Below are 16,594 nucleotides of genomic sequence, written 5' to 3' on the forward strand. Positions count from 1 at the left end.
TCATTCTTTTATGCATTTGTGCTAGTGTTTCTATAAGATGTTTTAAATGGGGGTTGTTGACTTCAAGAGTGCATACATAGTAAATTATAAATGCTGCCAGTTGCCTCTTGTCAAAACCTTGTACCAATAAATGCTGTCCTTTTAAGTGGCCTTTTCACCAGCCCATTAGCTCCCCACCGGTTCATTCCTCACTCTGCCACCGAATTGCTTTTATAACTTCAGATCTGATCATGGCTTTTCATGTTTAATGGCTCCTCGCTGCCAACAAGATAGAGTTCAGACACTGAGCTTCATCTAGGATCCTTCTCAGTCATTTGGGGTTCTCTGGGAAGTGGAAATGCAGGAGATTTACTAGCATAGGGCAGTAATGCCTGTGAAAGGAAAAGGGAGGGGGGAGCAGGAGTAGGCATGGAGGGGGCAGTCTTCAGAATGCAACTGAGGCGTAACTCCGGGACGGGAAAGGGGGGAAGAAGGAGAATTGAGTAGGAAGATTCCCCAACTGTGACGCAGCTTCGAGAATGTCTCCACCGGTCCGATGGGGAGCTCCAGCGTAAGGATTGGCCGTTAGAGGAGTCCCGCTTTGGGCAGAAATGGACAGGCCCCTGCACCCCTGCCATAATCTGCCATTGGCTAGGGGCTTCCCAGGAGGCATGTGGCCTTGCCTTGAATGGCAGGGCAGACCCAGAAGCTGAAGGCTCTCCCTCCGGGCAGGAGGTTCTCTGAAGGGCACTTGTCCGTGGCTAGCATAAACCGCAGTCAGCCTCTTCTTTTCTCTCTCCCTGCTCCCAGGCCCTGCGCTCTGGTGCCGCTGGCCTGACTACATGCCATACCCCACACGGCCAACTGTCCATACCGCCTCCCGTCCCCACCCCTGACCTTTGCTCACTCCGTTGTTTCTGCCTGGAATGCTGCTCCTCCCCAGCTGCACCCATCAGAATCCTAATATGTTTTCAGAGCCCAACTCAAGTGTCACCTCCCTGGGTCACCTTCCCTGACCCCACCGTGCAGAATCAGTTGCTCCTTGAGCACGAGGTGCTATTTGTAGAGGAGCACTTCCCAGGTTGGAGTATTTTTTTCCTTATATTTCCCTCAAACCTCAAAACCTACCACGGTGGAGGCACACAGTAAAGGTTGGCTGAAATATTTCCCTGCTCCTCTCTAAGCACCCAGAGGTTGCAGAACTCCAGCCCCTGGCATGGTTGGAAGCACACAGCCAGAGGTCAGCAAATGTTCCGTGAGTTGTCTGGGACCTCATACGCATGGGGCCAGGTAGGCAGAAGAGTGCTGGGGAGAGGCTGTTTACTGTTGCTGGGGATCACCTAGTTTGGTACCAAGTCAGAGTTTTAAAACGGGAGCGCGTCTTCCTGTTTATGTTTTCATCCATGACTTGGAAAGACCCCAAAGGTTTTTTAAAGTCACATTTTAATTGGCTCTGGTCAACAATGGGAACTGGAGGGTGGGGGGAGCTTCCCTTTTTCAATAACATTTTTATGATTTGGGATTTTGCAGTTCTTTATCACTCATTCTCTTCATGAGTGTAAGGAGCCTTTAGGATACCTGGAATGAGCTCTCCAGGTTGGTTGGGTAATCATTTATCATTTGGGTATTCATGGAGTGGGAGGAGTCGGGAGGGATAGAAATAGTTTTTCTCTTCCTCTTTCCCACACTCACCAGTTAAAGATCTTCCCTGGGAGGGGGCCCGTGGGAAGTGGCCGAGGGTTTCCTGGGCGGGCAGAGCAGGGCTGACATCAGGGCTTGGGGTTGAGAGTGGGTGGAGAGACCCAAGAGGAAGAACCTCTGGCCCTCTCCACCCTCATTTAGATGCTTCTTGGCTGATGTCCCTCATCTGAAGGAGACGAGGACTGTGGTGGCCACACCCTCTACTGTCCCTTAGAGCCCTCCAAGCTGTTGGGCCCTTAGGGGAAACCCTGGGGTGTGAGGGCCCTGGGCCTTTGCCTTCTCCATTAGGGCGGTCAGTGCGAGTGGAAGCAGCGAGTTCCAGGCTGAGGTCTTGGCTTGGACAGTGGTTAGGAATTCTCAGAGGCTTTGTAGTGTCAGGAAATCTGCCATAGACCCTATCTCTGGTCCACAGGCTCATCTTCAGGGCTGTGAGCCTATCCTTGCCCCTCAAGTGGTATCAAACTGCATTTGGTGGAGGCCTAGCTCTCACCAGATTTTTCTTTTACCTGAAAAGTCTGTGATCCAAACCACTGCTTTAACCCAAAGAATCGCCTTTCTAATAAAGAAGGAGATTTTTGTTTGTTTGTTTGTTTGTTTTTATTGATTTCAGAGAGAAAGGGAGAGGAAGAGAGAGATGGAAACATCAATGATGAGAGAGAATCATTGATCAGCTGCCTCCTGCACGCCCCCTATTGGGGATCGAGACCGCAACCCTGGCATGTGCCCCTGACTGGAATCGAACCCGGACCCTTCAGTCGGCAGGCTGACGCTCTATCCACTGAGCAAAACCAGCCAGGAAGGGGATGTTTTTCTACAGGAGATGGATTCCTGCTGGATTGCCAGCACTGAGTGTTGGAGACTCCCAGGGGATTCTAGAAAGAAGCCCAGATCATCACCTTCACACTGTGATTGTCCCCCAGGAACTTTGTGTTTCTCTTGTAACCAGAGCTTCTGGTTTAGGGACCATGTTGACCCAGTTGGCACAGATCCAGAGAGCTGAAACCCCTGAGAGCTGGACCACGTATTCTGAGGCCCACTCCAAAGAGAACAACTCCGAGACAGAGCAGACCCCGCAGGTGGGTGGAGGGGTAGAAGTGAGCTGTGTTGACCCTGGTAGACATGGAATATCTATGGGAATAGACTATTCCTAGGCCTTTAAATGAGTTCCAGCATAGTCATTCCCCTAAATACCAAGTTCTGGGTATGTTCTGGTCTCTATTTCAGGAAAAAAACAGTTCTGATGTTTCCAGAAACTGTCAGGAGTGTACGGTGCACAGCAGTGGACAACGAAGGAAAAGAAAATCAGAAAAGGGGGAAGGTGCATAAAAAGAAACTTCTCAAATTAGAGTAAAATATTGAACTCGATTACTAAAGCACTGAACTTGAATGAGACAGCCTCGGATTGTGACGACCCCTCTACTATTGTTTTAAGTGCTGGCCACGGTTATAAGTAGGGAACCATGTCTGTTGAGACTTCCCAAGGGTTACATAAACGGTTTGGATGGTTATACCTTTTTTTTAAACAACAGTTTCTGAAAACACTAAAAAAAAAAAAAAAAAATCCCATTTATTTAACAGTCTGATGCCTGAGCCAGCCCCGGGAGTCCCTGGGAGGCCTTGCAGAATCACTTCCTCCTGCTTGCAGCGGGGGCAGGGCCCTGGCTTGGTCTGGAAGCTCAGAAAGAGTCTGGGAGGAAGAGCTGTGCGTTGGGAAGGAGGAGCCCTCAGATGGCTCCTGCTAAGGACAGCTGCATCTCGTCACCAGCGGAGAGCAGGGGCACAGGATGCAGCAGACCTGGGTCTTCTGAGGGCTCAGCCCTCTCCGGAGGGAGTATGTGCTCCAGGCAGGCTCTTCCAATTTGAGATGAGAAGTCATAGTAAAAACAGGGCTCCTGGGCCCCAGTCATGGTGGGGATCTCCCGTCTTTCTTAAGGTCTTAGCATCCTCGGTGGCTTGAGGGTTTCTCAAACCCGAGAGGCCGGGCTTCATCGGAGATGTGCCTATGTCTCTTTTGACGCATCCTGATCAGCAACCCTGGTCTCCTCTCCAGGAGCCTCGGAAAAGCCACCTGGACAGAAAAGCTGGCCTTCTGCACCAGTGGGATTGGTTTCAAGGGTAGAGAAAGCACGAGGGCCCTGTGGCTTCAAGGTCATCCTCCCCTCAGGTTTTAGCGGGACCTCTGTTTTGCCATTAGGAATATATTTTCAGTTAAGTGTTCTCCTTCCCCAGGTGTTATTTTGGAAATGCAGTTAGCTAAAGATGCATTACTCATCGTGTAAATAGACTTTGTCAAACTGATACCCTACATTTAAAGAGGGCGCAGTCCATTGATTCTTAGCCTTTTTGAAGTCACACACTCCTTCTAGAATCTAAAAGACTAGATGGACCCATTCCCAGGAAAATGCCCAAACATCCAGAATTTGACACATCGTTTGTAGATTTCAAGGACCCCTTTGACCCTCCCCTGGAGTTTGGAGTTCTTCTGATGAGAGGATGGTCAGTGGGCAAAGGTGGTGGTGAGGGGTGGGGAACAGGGACAGACCGGGAACCTGGGTGCTGCTAGAGATCACTTTGTGGTTTTCCCCAAGGCCAGTAATGTGAACCTATCAGAAAGGAATGTCTGTCACTGGCCGTAGGCGCTGCCCTCCCTAGAGAGAAGGTGTGCTGTCCGTTGTGATGCTGGGGACTTGTGTGCCACATCTCTGAGCTCCCAGGCTGTGTGCCGTGTATCTCCGAGAAGCTGGATGGGGAGAGAGCTGCCCTGGGCGCGCTGGAGCTGGCTTTCTGCTGGAGGAGGCAGGAGACAACGTGGGTTGGAGTCCTCTTGGCCAGGTGACAGGGCTAGCAGCCCGCCACCTCCCCCGCTCCCAGAAGAAGTGGTGGGGCCTTGGTCACTCCAAACTGCGTATTCATAACCCGGAGCCTGCGAGCTCTCATTTTCTTTGGGGAAGTCATTTTAAGAGGCAGCTGTGATTCCCTGGGTATTGTTTTGCAACTGGGGGAAACATGGGGAAAGTTTTTGGATCTAGACTTAGTCCAGCAGCATCATAGGGGATTTTGGAAGCGAAGCAGCACAGTGAAACAAGCATAGTGATCCGCCGCAGTCCCGTGCTCGCTCTGTGAAGCTCCTCCCGTCAGTGGTGGCTCAGGGCGGGGCGGCGGGGTTTCCCCTTTTCAGCCAGCTGGACCAGTGCAAACGCTTCTCTTTGCAGGCTCTGACACAGAGGATCAGGAGCAGGGCCTCGACTGGGGGGAGTCTGCAGGTTTGCAGCTGGACCCAATATAACACACATGATAAGAGGTGGTCCTTCTCTTGACCCATCAGCCAGGGCCTTTCTCCCCCACAGATCTATCCCCAGCACCTGGCATAGCACCCCATCCACACTGGCACCAGACATGCCTGTTGAACTGATCAGAGGCTGACCTCTCACCTACATCACGTTATAGGACAAAGCCCAGGCTTTTCGTGTCACACTCAGGCAGGCATGCCGTGGTGAGCAGATGCCATCCTTCTCTGACTCACCATCAAACTTTCTCCTTCGCCTCTTTGTGCTTTTAATATGAATGGGTTTTGTTGTTATTTCTATGTTCACTAGATTACTTTTGTTGTTGTTTTTACTGATTTCAGAGAGGGAGAGAGAGATAGAAACATCAAGGATGAGAGAGAATCATTGATTGGCTGCCTCCTGTATGCCCTGACCAGAATCGAATCATGACCTCCTAGTTTATAGGTTGATGCTCAACCACTGAGCCACGCCGGCTGAGCTGTTCACTGGATTTCTTGATGTTAAAATAAAGATTTCTTAAACAGGATACAAAAGACACTAGTCATAGATGAAAATATAGGTAAGTTGACCTCTTAAACTTTTGTTCATTGAAAGTATCATTAAGAGAGTGAAAGGCGCCCTGGCCGGGTGGCTTCATTGGTTGGAGCGTTGTCCTGTGCATCAAAAAGTTCCAGGTTTAATTCCCGGTCAGGACACATCCCCAGGGTGTGTGTTTGATCCCTGGTTGAGGGTGCATACAGGAGGCAACTGAACAATGTTTTTCGCTTTAGTGTTTCTCTCCCACATCGATGTATCTCCCTCTCTCTTCCTAAAATCTACGGGTGGAGGCGGGAGTAAAAGGCAAGCCATGGGCTGAGATTGTCAGGAACATACATGACAGAGGGCTTGTATCTACAATGTTCAAAGAACTCTTACAAGTTAATGAGAAAAAGACAGACAAAATAAGCAAGTGTCTTGAACAGGAACATCCTCAAAGTGGATATCTAAATAGCCAATAAGGACATTACACCTTATGAAATGCCACCATAAACCCACCCAAAGGACTAAAACATTCAAGATTGATAATACCAAATATTGGCAGACCCTTATACATTGCAGGTAGGAGTGTACGTTGGTATAAACTCTTTGGAAAACTGTTTCGCAATATCTACTAAAGCTAATATTCTACCCATTGCATAAGCCATCAGTTCCACTTCTCAGCATGAACTCAAGAGGAATGAGTGCAGATGCCCACCAGTGTGTGCAGTATTTTTATTTGTAGAAGTGGAAACAGCCCAAATGTCCATCAGTAGAACAGATAAGTAAATCATGTCATATCCATGCAATGGAATATACCACAGCAGTTTTAAAGAGGAACAAAATCATGGCGACACCTAACAACATTGATGAATCTCACAGAGATGTGAAGTGAAAGAAGCCAGATGCCAAAAAAAGTACATATTATTTGATTCTATGTTCCCAGAGGATAGGACCACCCCCTTTCTCTCTGAAATCTCAGTGCCCAGCACAGTTCCTGCCGCGCTCAGCGGGCCCCCAGTTGATGTTTGTTGACAGACTGAGTGAAGTAAGACATGGCCTTGACTCCTCAAGGTGTTTTCAGAGTAACGCTCGTGTGTGCTAGAATGGAATCAGCCTGGGAGACAGTTAACAAAGGATCCCAGTTCACTGTGAAATGAAGCAGAAAATGCATGCCGTAAAGAGAAGCAGAAGCGAAGCCCTTTTACCAGAAAGGGGCTGCGGGTTCCAGAAGAGGCATTCGCAGGTCTTGGGGATTGGGAGGGCTTCCTGAAAGGGATCCTATTGAGCTGAACTTTGAAAGGTGGGTGAGATGACAACAGGCAGAAAAGGCCTGAGAAGGTCGGCCCAGGCTCAGGCAATGGCATAACCAGGTGATTCTCAAGCTCTGGTGCATGCCTGAATCACCTGGTGAGAACACAGGTGGCTGGGCCCCACCCCAGGGCCTCTGCCTGATTCAGTGGGTCTAGGGTAGGGCCTGAGAATCTACATTTCTAACAAGTCCCAGGTGGTGCTATGCTGCTGATCTGGGGACCACACTTGGAGAGCCACTGGCTTAAGCCAACACCAGCTGGTCCAGGCAGTGGCATCTCATCTGGAGCCATAACGTAAGATAAGAGAAGTGCAAGATGGGATCGGGGTGGACAGATAGAGTGGGCCATGGCCTGGAGGCCTTTGGCTGCTGCCTGAGGGGTGTACACCTAATTCCGTATACTTCATTTAGGGCCACATGTGTAATAACTGGTCTCTGGATGCCTCACTCCAGGGTTTGGGCACCCTCAGCCTGAAGCGTCAGGCTATGCCGATGTGCTGGTGATAAACGCATGCTGAGTTTGGTCTTGTACAGACAAGCCCTGCACGCAGCACACCTGCAGAGGAAGACACGGTTTCCCCTGATGGACAAGGAAGGATTGAAGAAAGGCCTTATTTTAACAGGACATCAGGATGATTGTAGCCATACGACTCGTGCGCACTGTGGGGATGGCAGGGGGAAGAAGACTCCTGATCGACCGTTCAGGCAAAAGCAGCAGTTTTACTCCCAATAAAGAGGTAATTGCTCTGAATTCTTCTGTCTTGCGGCCAGAGCCCTCCGATTCCCAAGGACAAGGAAGTTATACCACACGCCCAGTCCATTTCTGTCGCCAGGGAGACACCTAGGTCCAGGAGATTTTCCCCAAATGGTCTCTGTTTGGCTAAGGAAGGGAGTTTGTCACCTGGGTGTGCTTTGGGAGGGAGGCAGAGTGTGAATGCCGCAGGCATAGAGTCCCACCCCTCCCCGGGCCCAGCCTGGTCAGGACACTGGCCCTTTCCCTCATGACACAGACACAAAAGGCAGATGCCATCTGCCATCCTGCAGACTGGCTTCCAGGGACACCCCCAGTAAGCTACCCTTACTAAGTACCTACTCTCTGCAAAATAACCTGCTGGGCGGGGCAGAGACACAGCTGAACCAGCCACGGGCCTGCCCTCTAGGAACCTGCAAGTCAGGATGGAGGAGGGTGGACAGAGGCCATTCTTGGTCATCCAAAACGCTCCTTCCTGATCCCTTGTTCCCTCCTCTGCAGCCCTGGCTTAGGTCTAGCTGCCTTCTCTCCCTCACTCGGCAATGCTGGCAGCTAGAGGCTCTCACTCAGCAGGATCTTAGGGTGACAGATGAGGAAGTCAGGATGCTTGTGGTCTGGTGAAGAGCCTTCCTGTCCCATAGCTGCAGATAGGTCAGTCCTGAGCAGGCACCCTCAGCCCACTACGTCTGCTGCTGGGACCGTGTCCATCAACTCCGGACTGAAGAAACCCAAGTCCACTCGCTGGCTGGGCTCCACATTGGTAGAGGGAGCCAGGGCCCAGCCTTTGCATCAGCCCGTCCCAGACCAGCCAATCCACAGGCCTTGGGGGTGGGGGGCCACACCCGCTGCATGCATGATGGTCCCCAGAAGATGACAGGGGCTCAGGAGACTGCTGGTCTCTTGGAGTTCTGCCTGCGCCCCCCCCCCCCTTTTTTTTTAATGGTATGTAAGAAAAGGTTTTTTTTTTTGTTTTTGTGTGTTTTTTTTTAATATATTTTATTGATATTTTACAGAGACAAAGGGAGAGGGAGAGTTAGAAACATCGATGAGAGAGAAACATCGATCAGCTGCCTCCTACACACCCCCCACCGGGGATGTGCCCGCAACCAAGGTACATGCCCTTGACCAGAATCGAACCTGGGACCCTTGAGTCCGCAGGCCGACGCTCTATCCACTGAGCCAAACCAGTTAGGGCTATGTAAGAAAAGTTTTAATAAAAATTTCATAACTTAATTTTTACAATATCCTGTTATACATGATTTTTTTAATTTTCTTTATTGATTAAGGTATTACATATGTGTTCTTATCCCCCTCTTGTCCCCACACCCCCCTCTGCCTGCCTTTCTCTTAGGGGCATGGGAACTGGCTTACTCCCCCCCCCCCCCGCCACCCCCTTTCCCCACAGCCCCCTGTACGTATTTGCAAGAGAATCACCTAGAAGAGAGCAGGGGGGAAGAAATCAGAACCAGGTTTAGACCTTGCTCTGCCACGCCTCATCTGTGGACTTAGGGCAAGGTACCTAGCCTTTCTGTTCCCTCATCTGTAGAATGGAGATAAGGACCTTGCTTACCTCATACACTAGTATTGTTCAGAGGCACAGAGGGTAGTAGACAAAATTCCTGTCTCTTAACGGCCCTGAAGCCTAGCAGGGGCGTTGGACAAGCACCCACACAGTGTGATGTGTACCATATCAGAGGCGTGTTTGGGTGCAGTAGTGAGAAGAGTGGAGGCAAACTAACGATCTAACAAGGGGAAACTGCAGGGCTTCCTGCCCGGGCTGTGGGGCGTGTGGCAAGGCGAAAGCAACTATTCAGAGCTTTGGACTCTGCTGTTTGCTGAACACCGGACACTGTGTTAAGTATTTTACTCATGTTTTATTTAGTCCTCACAACAAGCCCGTGAGATAAGTGTTATCATCCCCATTTCACAGATGAGCAAGCTAAGGCTCAGAAAAGGTCATGCATTGACCTGGCATAGTATTTATTGAGCACCTACTATGTGCTAAGTGTTGCAGATATAACAGTAAACAAAACAGACCCAAGTCCCTCCCTCATGGAGCTTACATTCCATGAAGTCACTTGCCCAAGATGAGTCTGGAATGTTCCAGAGATGAGATTCAAACCCAAGTCTGGTGGCCTCCTGGGCTTATGCTTTTCCCACCTTACCTCAGAATTCACTGCCCCTCAGGACTTTGCTCCCCTTGGGGGCATAGACTATCTCAGAATTCGGGGGCAGGGCTGGGTCAGGGATAGGAGAGGAGCTGCTACTTCTGTACCAGTAAAGCCCTGTTTCCCCACAGCCTTGCCCCAAAGAAAGGCTGAATGCCGGACCACTCAGATTTTTCCCTCAGGGAGGGATGGAGGGCGGAGCTTCCTCAAGGGGATTTCAAGGGAGGATAGGGAGTGACACCCTCTTCCTGGCTGAGGTGGGGAATCCCTTTGGATTTCACTGGGTTTAGGGGAGGGGCCTACTGTTTTTCTTCTGCTCCCTAGGGAGGAAAACAGGACCAGGGTAAATCAGAGGATTGAATCAGCCTCTGCTTCTGAGTGACCTCTGGGCTCAGCTCTGCACTGCCCTCAGCCTCAGGCTGCCTCTTGATCTTAGGAGACCCGGGGCGCTCCCACTGGGCAATGGTATTTTCTTTTAACCCAAGGAAACAATCAGAGATTTGTAAACCTCCTCCACTAAGAAAAAAAGATACAGGATTTTTTGTTTTTAGCATTTACTCATAGTAGCAGGCACTTGGAAGCAATCTGTTTAGCCAGTATTTAATTGAGTATTAAATAAAATATGATAAAAGTATGCATTCAATGGAATACCATACAGCCATTGAAAACCACCATGCAGGAGAAAATTAAATGACATGAGAAGAATGCTCACAACAGTTTAGTCAAAATCCATGACTAAAACCATATATACAAATCACAATGTACAACAGGATCATGTTTTTAAACAATCTATAATAATAAAAGCGTAATATGCGAATCAGATCAGACGTCCTTCCGGACAAAGCCAGGGCTTCGAGGGAAGCCCGGGTCCCTGTCAGAGGGAAGCCAGTGCCGGCAGCCAGGAGAAGGAATTTCTTGCACGAATTTCGTGCATCGGGCCTCTACTATGTCTATACGTGTACACAGAGAGCGTCTAGAAGGGTGCATAGCAAATGTGGACAGCAGTGTTCTCTGGGCAGCAGAACTGTCAGTGACTTGTTTTCTTCTGTTTTCAATATTTTGCAGTTCTTGCAGTGAGCATGCTTTTTTTTTTTTTTTTAATCATGGAGAAAAGTATCCCAATAATGTATTTTAGAGACAGAAGAGGGAGAGAATGGCATCTTTTGGCTTTGTACTTAGATGACCCCGGGCCCCACCCAGCCTGGGGAGATTCGAAAGCCCCAGAGTACTTGGGCAGGAGCCAACTTGAGGAGAATTAGCTGGGCATTGTCGTCCAGGTCTTGTCTTAATGTCACCTCCCAGAGAGGCCACCAGATCACATAACCTGGCTGAAGGGGGCCCCTCCCACATTTTTCCTCCCTCTTTCACCCCTTTTTATTGTCTTCATTGCACTTGTCTGCAGCTGAAGTGACCAACCTACTCATCTGTTTCCTTGGGGATTGTTTGTCTCCTCCACAGAAGGTGAGCTCACGAGAGCAGCACCCTGATGTCTTACTCCCTCTGACTTACCATCTGGAGCAGGGGCCCGAGTGAGATCTTGGTTTGTAAGGAACGGAGCAGCCCCCATGTGGACGTTGATCCTAAGGCTACACGTGACAGTGGGAACCTGGGGATAACTTCATGGGAGTCTAGACATAGGCCCATAGCCAGCTCATGGGGCCAGAACTGCATGAAGCTTTGCTACCTGTAGCACCTGCTCCAGTTCGGTAACAATGGCTGCTATTTACAGGTGTTGTGGAAGTGCCAGCTTTGTGATTTACATTTTACAACTGAGTGGAGGGAAGGTAGAAGCAATTTATCTTATCACCCATTTCCCCTTTGCTTCTGGCGCCTCTGCAGCGGCCAGCCCACTCTGTCCTCCAGCTCTCTCTTTTGAACCTGTTCCAATCAGGTTCTCATCCCAACCATTCATTCCACTGAGTCTGCCCTTCACCAGGATCACCTGTGACTCCAAGATGCTAAATCCAATTATTAATGCTCTGTCTTTGTGTGACCTGACCTATCACAGTGGATTGCTCCGTCCTCCTTGAAGCCTTTTCTCCTATTGTACTTGTTGCTCTTTCTTGGTGTCCCTGGCTGAGCGATTGAATGGGGCTCAGTCCTTGGACAGCTTCTCTGTTGACAGTCATGCCCTTGGTGACATCCTACTATAAAAAGCTACCTACTGAGCGCTTAAAAATCTTCATTTCCACCCTGGACCCCTCCTCTGAACTCAGGACTCAAATATCTGCCTGCCTACGGGCCTCTCCACTTGAACATCAAAAAGGCATCTGAACTCGCCACAGAGGCGCATGCATCACTCAGTTTCCATCCAGGCTTGCTTTGCCCAAAGGCCCACCCGGTGTTCTGCCTCAGTCATTTACTCTCCCCCTCCTTTTTTTTTTTTTTTTTTTTTTTTTTTTTTTTTTGTCCAGATGCCAGTTTGCAGCCTATTGGAGGAAAACAGCATCAAGGTAAGAGAACAATGAGACTGTGTATAGTTCGGGACTTCTCAACTTCAAAGCCTCGGAAGGGACTCAGGGAAGACCAGAGTGCTGAAGTGTTGGCAACTGGATCAAGTGAAGGTCCAGGGGACTTGTGTCGACTTCCTGAATAGAGTGTGGGCACCGGGACAGTGAGGACAGCTCGTATGGAGGGTGAATCAGCAGGGGTGGCTGTGAGGTCGGGAGAGCCGGAAGGACAGTGCCTCCCTTGGGAAAACATGACATTTTCCACCAAACCAGGTGTGGGCCACAGCCTGGTCCTCCTGCTCTGCCTCCCTCCAGGCCTCGCCCCTTACTCGCTTCTCTGGAGGGTCTGCCCTGCCTGCTGAAGTCAGGACAGGCCTGGGCAGAGTGTCTGGGGCGCGCGTGTGTGTGTGTGTGTGTGTGTGTGTGTGTGTGTGTATGTGTGTGTGTGTGTCTGTGTGTTTAAGCATCTTGGTTTGGTTCTAGATCTAGAGGAATATGCTAGGATGTTTCCAGTTTAGAGATCTTCTCAGTCTGTTAAATCACAGTCCAAATTTCAAAAACTGAAAGTACTCAGCAAGTAACGGATGTGAGGGAATGTGCACCGAAGGGGGGAATGTGCTGATGTGATTGGAAAGGGGCAGCTTTTAAAAATGTGTGTAGCCTTTGACCAAGCAGTTTCGTTTTCTGGAGTTGACCTTGGAAAACAATCACATTTGTGCAAACGTATGTGTACAAAGATATTTATAACTGCATTGTTTGTGATAGAAAAAAAAAAAAAAAAGGAAACATCGGAAAGCCCAACAAAACGGAATGAATCATTTAAAATCTGGCACATTGCCCTGGCTGTGTGACCCAGTTGGTTGAGTGTCGTCCTGTGCAGCAAAAGGTCACTGGTTCGCTTCCCAGTCAGGGCACTTGCCCAGATTGCAGGTTCAATCCCCAGTCAGGGTGCATATGGGAGGCACCCTATCAGTGTTTCTCTTTCACATCAATGTTTCTCTCTCTCTCTCTCCCCCTCCCCCCCACTCTAAAAATCAATAAAAACATTTAAAAATTAAAAAAAAAAATTCTGGCCCATCCACACAAGGGCATGTCATGCAGCAGGATGACCTAGGTATATATTTATTGACAAGAAGGATGTTTGCATATATTCCTAAGTAAAAAATAAAATGGGAGAAGCTTATGAAACATGTCAGGAAAGTGGCTTTGGCCTCTGCCTGGAGAGTGGCAGTCCAGAGCAGGCTCTTGAACAGCATGGGACTCGGGCCAGTGATTACTGCTCTCCCTAAGCCGCAGCTTCTTGCCTGGAAAAGGGCACAACACCTGCCTCACAGAGTTGTGAGGCTTTGGCGGGATTAACAGGGCTAACGCCCCCAGCACAGGGTCTGGGCACGCGCTGAGTGCTCCGCAGTTGGATACCCAGGTGAACCTTGTCCCAATAGTATATTTACCTGTGTATAAGCCTGGAGACATTCTGGAAATCTATAAACAAATAGTGGTTTTATTTGGCTGTCGGAGTTATGGGTGATTTTCCATATTTTCTTATTTTTCTACAAGGAATACTTACTACTTATATAATGGTGATGTAATAATAAAAAAAAAGGAAGTAACAATTGAAAAGGTTAAATAAATAAAAATGAAAAACTGCAGTGCTTTTGGCAGGCAGGCCAGCTGAGCAGCCCCCCGGGGCAGAGCTCGGGACGACTGAGGTAGAGGCGGGAGGAGGGGAATAGGAAAGGCGGTGGGTGAAGGAAAAGAACGAAAAACAGGGTGAGGCCTGAGGGCTGGTGTCCACGTGGTGCACCTCAGAGGTAAGGCTCAAGGCCCTGCAAGCAAGTTACTCACTTTTGTCCCTCATGGGGGAGCCCCTGGTAGGAGATATGGTGACTCGAGGCCCACCTGTCCGGTCACATGACACAGAGCGTGTGCAGTCACCTTCCGCCGCTGTGACAGCCTGCCTCCAGCAGGTCCTGAGAGGGGCCTGAGGCTCCAGCCCTGGGCTGGGGTCCTCACCCACCTTTAGAAACCCAGCTTCTTGCCCATGTCCAGAGTTGTTTTGGGGAGCAAAATTATGCATGTTCAGAGGCTGAGATTATCTTGGCTGAAGTTTATTTAACACAGGTTCACTGAGGGAATTACACAAACCAATAGCATACAGGTTAATGTCTCTTAATAAGCCAATAAAAATAACATACTCCAAAGCAATGATGGATTAATTGCTCTCTTGTTCCAGGCAATGGGAGATAAAAGGGGAAAAGTCTGAGTTTAATTGAGGTGTACCTCTATGCTTAGCCGACTGAGAGCTGACGTCCAGCTGCCAGAGTAAAAAGTAAAAGTCCCTCGTTGCTAGAGCATGTTGCTAGGGGATGATGGCACCAGTTTGAAGGGCAAGGCCATCTCCTCTCGCGCTGCTGCATGTTCACACTGCCAGTAAGAGTCACCTTTACAGAGGGAGGTGCTTGTGCCCCAGAGGTCTTCAGAGAGGTTTTTAAGTCAGCAGAGCGTCGCCTTGCCCAGACTGAAACTCAGCTATTCCTCACAAACTCGCAGTATTTATAGTCTGAATGTCCACTTGCCATAGCAGTTCTTCCACGTGTTCTATGGATGAGCCCCCAGGCAGGGCTTCTGAGCAGCAGCGCTACTGAGTGCTTATCAGCGATAACAGACAAGGACATCCTGACACAACTGACTTCATTCTTACGTCAAAACCACTTTACTTCTAAAAGCAACTTTTTGGGGTCTTTGCCATAAACAGGTGAATTAAAACAACTTCAGTTGAGTCATAAACAAGTGGATTTGAAATCGTATGAAACAATACACACCCTGAAAGGATGATTAGCTCCTCTCTTCTTTGGCAGCCTGGTCTCCCGTACCCAACAGCAGCATATACAACCTGCTGACAAAGAGAGCCAGGGACCACCCAAGGGCTGCTGTGTGGGCTCCTACCCCCACCCCCACCCCACCCCACCCACTGCCTTACTGGCCAGTAACGTCAGGAGAAATTCTTACACGTTAACAAGGTTTATGCCTGACTATGACGATTGAGCATTCTTGGGGCATGGATCATCTACATAAGTGAATTTTCAAAATAAATAAATTTAATTACATCACATTCCAATTTTTGTTGTATTAATTTTAACTAATTTCTGTTTTATCAAATGTATTAAAATAATTCATGCATATGGTTTAAATATCAATAATGCAGAAAGCCCTGGCTGGTATGCTCAGTGGTTAGAGTGTTGACCTGCACACGGAAGGGTCAAGGGCTCGATTCCCAGTCAAGGGTATGTACCTGGGTTGCAGGTGTGGGAGGCCACCAATCTATGTGTCTCTCTCACATCAATGTTTCTCTCTCTCTCTCTCTTTTTCTCCCTCTTCCTCTCTTTCTCCCTCCCTCCCTCCTTCCACTCTTTCTAAAAATCAAAGAAAAAAAAATCCTCCCGTGAATATTAACAAACAAAAAAAGTAGTGCAGAGAGGCTCATAATTAAAATCCCCTCCCCACCTTTTTCAGTCCCACATTCTCTAGAGGTAGCCTCTTTCCACCCTCTTATTAGTTTCTATTTCTGTTTATATTGTTATTTCTTGGTTCACCAGTTTTAGACATCCGTTGACTCCTTGTAGATGAGATGCACTTTCCTACAGAACTCCTCCAATCTCCACTCCACATCCTTCCAATAGGAATATCACATGAGTTTTGGTTACACCAGTAGTGAACGTACATAGTCTTCACTGCTGAACTAAATAGCATGTTATGTGTGCTTGTGTTCTGGAAAAAATGTTATGTTCTTTGATAATTCTCTATTTTATCTGTTGGACCTACCGGATTAACCTTCTAATTTTTGAAAAACATTTTTTCTCTTATTTACCCTCCCTTTGCCTTTTGGGTTTATTTCTTTGGGAAATCTTACTTGACTTTATCCTCCAGCCCTTCTGTTGATTTTTTAAAAATTTTTTTGCTTTCTTATTTGGTCTTTTAAAGAATGATTATCTTTTTTCAAAATATATTTTTATTGATTTCAGAGAGGAAAGGAGAGAAGGAGAGAGATAGAAACATCAATGATGAGAATCAATGATTGGCTGCCTCCTGCACGCCCCACACTGAGGATCAAACCTACAACCTGGTCATGTGCCCTGACAGGAATGGAACTGTGACACCTGGTTCATAGGTCAACACTCAACCACTGAGCCATGCCGGCCGGGCTGCTTTCTTCTTTTTTTAAATATATTTTATTGATTTTTTTTTTTTTTTACAGAGAGAAGGGAGAGGGATAGAGAGTTAGAAACATCGATGAGAGAGAAACATCGATCAGCTGCCTCCTGCACACCCCCTACTGGGGATGTGCCCGCAACCAAGGTACATGCCCTTGACCGGAATCGAACCTGGGACCTTTCAGTCTGCAGGCTGATGCTCTGTCCACTGAGCCAAAC

The 16,594-nt window shown here is 48.5% G+C and overlaps 1 protein-coding gene across 1 annotated transcript in view; it reads left to right on the top strand.

The window, feature by feature from the left end:
• The window catches only part of LOC129149248 (uncharacterized), a 69,368-nt gene that overhangs the window by 32,118 nt on the left and 20,656 nt on the right, over window positions 1–16,594 (top strand). Inside the window, exon 4 of the mRNA XM_054716738.1 lies at window positions 12,129–12,167. Within this exon, the coding sequence (XP_054572713.1) occupies window positions 12,129–12,167 (39 nt within the window). The remainder of the gene's footprint in view (window positions 1–12,128; window positions 12,168–16,594) is intronic.

This window comes from Eptesicus fuscus, chromosome 6 (genome assembly GCF_027574615.1).
Source record: "Eptesicus fuscus isolate TK198812 chromosome 6, DD_ASM_mEF_20220401, whole genome shotgun sequence".
Taxonomy (NCBI): Eukaryota; Metazoa; Chordata; class Mammalia; order Chiroptera; family Vespertilionidae; genus Eptesicus; species Eptesicus fuscus.